At 39.0% G+C, this 4,026-nt stretch overlaps 1 protein-coding gene across 1 annotated transcript; it reads left to right on the forward strand.

Annotated features, from left to right (window-relative positions):
- The first annotated feature begins 518 nt into the window (after positions 1-518).
- On the forward strand, positions 519-2,262 carry LOC149151144 (uncharacterized protein At4g19900-like). Its single transcript, XM_089441413.1, has one exon. The coding sequence runs from the start codon at positions 520-522 to the stop codon at positions 1,918-1,920; it is 1,401 nt and encodes a 466-aa protein (XP_089297539.1). The 5' UTR covers position 519; the 3' UTR covers positions 1,921-2,262.
- The last annotated feature ends 1,764 nt before the right edge of the window (positions 2,263-4,026 follow it).

The following is a 4,026-nucleotide window of genomic DNA, read 5'->3' on the forward strand; positions in this document are numbered from 1 at the left end:
TGAAATGTGGAATTGAAATTTTGTATATGGTATTTTTCTTATACAAATATGAAAGTAGAGCAGGTGATAGAGTCGTGAGGATCTAACAACGTCGATGAGGTACGCATGAATGTTCCGGGTTGAATGTGTTTCCTATCTATGCACGGACACCGTGACACGATAAGGTGTGACTGCGATGTATTGATCAATTTAATAAAATCACAATATTGGATAGTCAAATCTGGAACTGAAAGTATATTCAAAATTTGAATTGAAATTTTTGTGTATGATTATGATATTTTCTAATAGAAATTTGATAGGGAAAGTGATAGAGTCGTGTTGATCTAACATAACATGGTCAATTAGGTAACCATGAACGTTTCGGATTGAAAGTACTTCCCGTGCATGCATGTACAACGTGGCGCAATAACCAGTCACCTGCGATGCATCCATAAGATTTTCAAAATTCTAAACGACTTTGGAGATTCAGCAGAACTTAGGTTCGTCTTTTGAACATTTTAGATTATATTGGTAAGGAATATGACGGCTGATTGGAGTGGATTGCGGGTACCTGAAAAGCCAAAGTCGTCGGTGGCGGCTGATTGGCAACTGTTAAGTCTGAAAATCTTGGGGAAGAGCAAACAATCTATATGCCATAACTCGCATCGGCCCTGCAGCAGCCTAAACAAGAAGATGTCGAGATCGCACTTGTTGCTACTTTCTTCTTCTCTGCTACTTTTAGTGCCATTTGTTCTCATCCTCCGATCTTACCTGGTCTTCAATGGCCGTCTCACCTCAAATCCCATATTCGATACGCACAATAACGCCTCCCAAACAATGCTAAACGCAGAACCCAATACCCTTCAAGAAGAGATTCGACGACATGACCCTGAAGTATCTGTCGTTGGCAGCTCAGGATCGAAATTCTTGAGAAATGCTCCGAGTTTACAGTACACCCCCCTTAACATGACCCGGGAGGGGAGAATCAAGTGGTTCCAGGACAACTTACCAAGATTCAAAGACCTCCACTCGGATTCAATCTCGGCTCAATTCTCGGCCAGAGTCAAGGCCTTCTTCAAGCCCTGCAAGCTCCGCTTCTACAACATTTGGATATCGCAGATCGAATCCTTCGGCTATCGGGAGCAGCTATCTATGGAGAGCCTCTTCAAGTGGAATCCGACGTGCTGCCTGCTCATCATCTCCCGCACGATGGACTCCGAGGCGGGGGAGCAGATTCTTCGGCCATTCACAAGCCGAGGTTTTCGTGTCATGGCAGCGGCGCCTGATCTTCGCCACCTCTTCGAGAAAACCCCGGCGGAGGAATGGCTGAGAAAGATTGTGAGCGGTGATATCGATCCCGGGGAAGTCCCATTCGCCCAGAATTTGTCCAACCTCCTCCGCCTCGCAGTTCTTTACAAGTACGGAGGCATCTACGTCGACGCGGACGTGATACTTCTCAGAAGCTTTTCGAACCTAAAAAACACCATCGGAGCGCAGAGCGCGGATCCTCAAACCGGGCAGTGGATTCAGTTAAATAGTGCAGTTTTGGCGTTCGATAAACGGCATCCTCTGCTATTGAAATTCATACAGGAGTTTGCCCTCACGTTCGACGGTAACATATGGGGCCACAACGGTCCTTACCTCCTCACTCGCGTCGTCAGCAGTCTTGCCAACAAGACTCACTATGACTTCAAAGTCATGCCCCCCAATGCATTTTATCCGGTGGGTTGGAAAGACATTGCCAGTTATTTTATCAATCCCAGTGAGGAGGGACAGGTGAAGTGGAGAAGTGCCAAGATTATTCAGTTGGAGAGGGAAGCTTATGCCATCCATTTGTGGAACAAACTGAGCAGAGGGCTAACCGTTGAGGAAGGTAGCATTATGCATCATATCTTCAATATTAGCTGTATTTTCTGCCTTTCCGGGCAAGGGGCATCCTGATTGAGAAAAGTAAGGTGAAAGTGCGCTTCTTCCCCAGCTCCGCTTTGTTTATATATATCAACCCGAAAATATAAATCCATATGGATTGAATTTGATAACACGACACTATTTTTGAGAAATGTTTGTGGATATATATCAAGGTACATGTATCTCATCAGTCAATATACATACATTCTGTATTCGTAACAATCACCCAGTACAGTACTACACTGAATTTAGAAAGCCAATCACGACGACGAGAACAAAGTAGAATTCGAAAAAGTACAATTTCTCGTTTCAGCGAATGTGTCCTCTCTCGCAAATTACTATCTTATTACACATTCTCGCAAATTACTATCTTATTTTTTGTGGCATACTTTTGTTGAATTTGTTTAGCAATTTGTTGGAATGATAAGTTTTGATAGGCGACGTTACACAATTTACCATTTAAAAATTTTATAGGTTTTTCAGACTGTTAATATATATTTAAGTGGAAAGGCATGGTTTATAAAAAATTTATCAATGGTCTAAAATGGTTTTTCAGATTGTTAATATATATTTAAGTGGAAAGGCATGGTTTATAAAAAAATTATCAATGGTCTAAAATGGTATCCATAATCCAATATATGAAATTAAAGGAGTTTTAATATATATCCAGTTTCAAAATATTAAAACTCGTGTCCACACTGCTAACAATGGTCTAATTCCAAAATATGATTAAAAACATTAAAAATGCTCCATTCTCCCCCATCATTGCATTTGCATTCTCAATCATGGCTGTATCGAGAATCTGCTCACGAGTTGGCTTCCAATCTCACTGTGACCGATTCTGCAGTGAACAAAACTTGCCATATGTTTTTGCTCTCAACTGCTAGAGAAAGGGTTACGCTCTTCAAAGCTGACAATAATGAAGCGGGTAGCTTCGATTTTGTCATTCATAGCAACGACTTCGTGGGTGTTATAGCCATTTCTAGGGATTTCACCAAAGATCTATGTTAAAATAGCTAATTACTAGTATTAAGAAGTTGAGTAAAATTAAAGGGTTGACTTGAAACAAGTCGAGTTAAGTAGTATTAAGGGGAGTGGTTAGTTGGAAAAGTTTTAAGTTTATTGTAATAATTTTTATGATAAATAAAAGAGTCACAATTTGTGTTATTGTGTGAATTATTTGTGTTATTTATGTTTATTTTCCTCTGCTTTTCTAACCAGCCTTTCCTGTTGCTTAGTTAAAAAAAGTTGATCAACGCATGTTCTCTCTGTCCGTTCTCTCTGGCGTAAACTGCGTTGATTAAGGAAACTTTATGATTTGGTAGCGTTTCTAGCGACGCAACGCTGCCCATCCCTCTGTCCCTTTTGATTAAAAAAGTTAATACGTTCTAAAGGTTAATCCCGTCAGCACGCGTAGCGGCATATGTCATATTAAAAATCACGTGGGCCGGGTATGTCATAGTAAAAGGAGACATTTTCAAAAGGGACCTAAGTCAAACTTCGAAATAGGTCACCTGGATTCTTTCGACTTATATAACAATTTGTTCAAGTCAAAATTCAAAATAGGTCACGTGGATTCTTTCGACTTATATAACAATTTGTTCGTAACATCTTTGTTTCCTAAAAGGTCGTTTTATTATTATCATATGTTTTATTAAAAGGACATATAAGGACTTCGAAACGGTGTTGAAAAAAACAATGGTTTAATATAGTTTTTTTAAGAGGGATTTGTAAGAGTTTGTTGAAAAAACAAAGGTTTAATAAAGTTTTTAAAAGGGATTTGTAAGAGTTTTTGTTGTTGTTTGTTTTTTGTTTCTTATGTATAGGTTTTTTTAATTTATTAAAAAAGGGGTTTATTGAAAAAGAGTTATAAAGTTTTATTTTATTTGAAGAGATATTTTTGTTAAAGATGGTTTTATTTAGTTTCCACTATTTAAAGGGAAAGATTATGATGTGTGGGCCATTAAGATGGAGATAACATTGAAGGCTCATGATGTTTGAGACGATTTCGTGAATGGATTTTTTGAACCTAAGAATGAAGCAGAGGAACGAGCCCGCACTAATGTAGAGAGAGAACTATGGAAGAAAGACAAAAATACGAATGCACAAGCGTTGCAACTTATCTAGCAAGGAGTAGAC

This window comes from Pinus tabuliformis, chromosome 9, assembly GCF_031772625.1.
Source record: "Pinus tabuliformis cultivar Carrire ecotype Pingquan chromosome 9, CPIR1, whole genome shotgun sequence".
In the NCBI taxonomy this organism is placed as follows: domain Eukaryota; kingdom Viridiplantae; phylum Streptophyta; class Pinopsida; order Pinales; family Pinaceae; genus Pinus; species Pinus tabuliformis.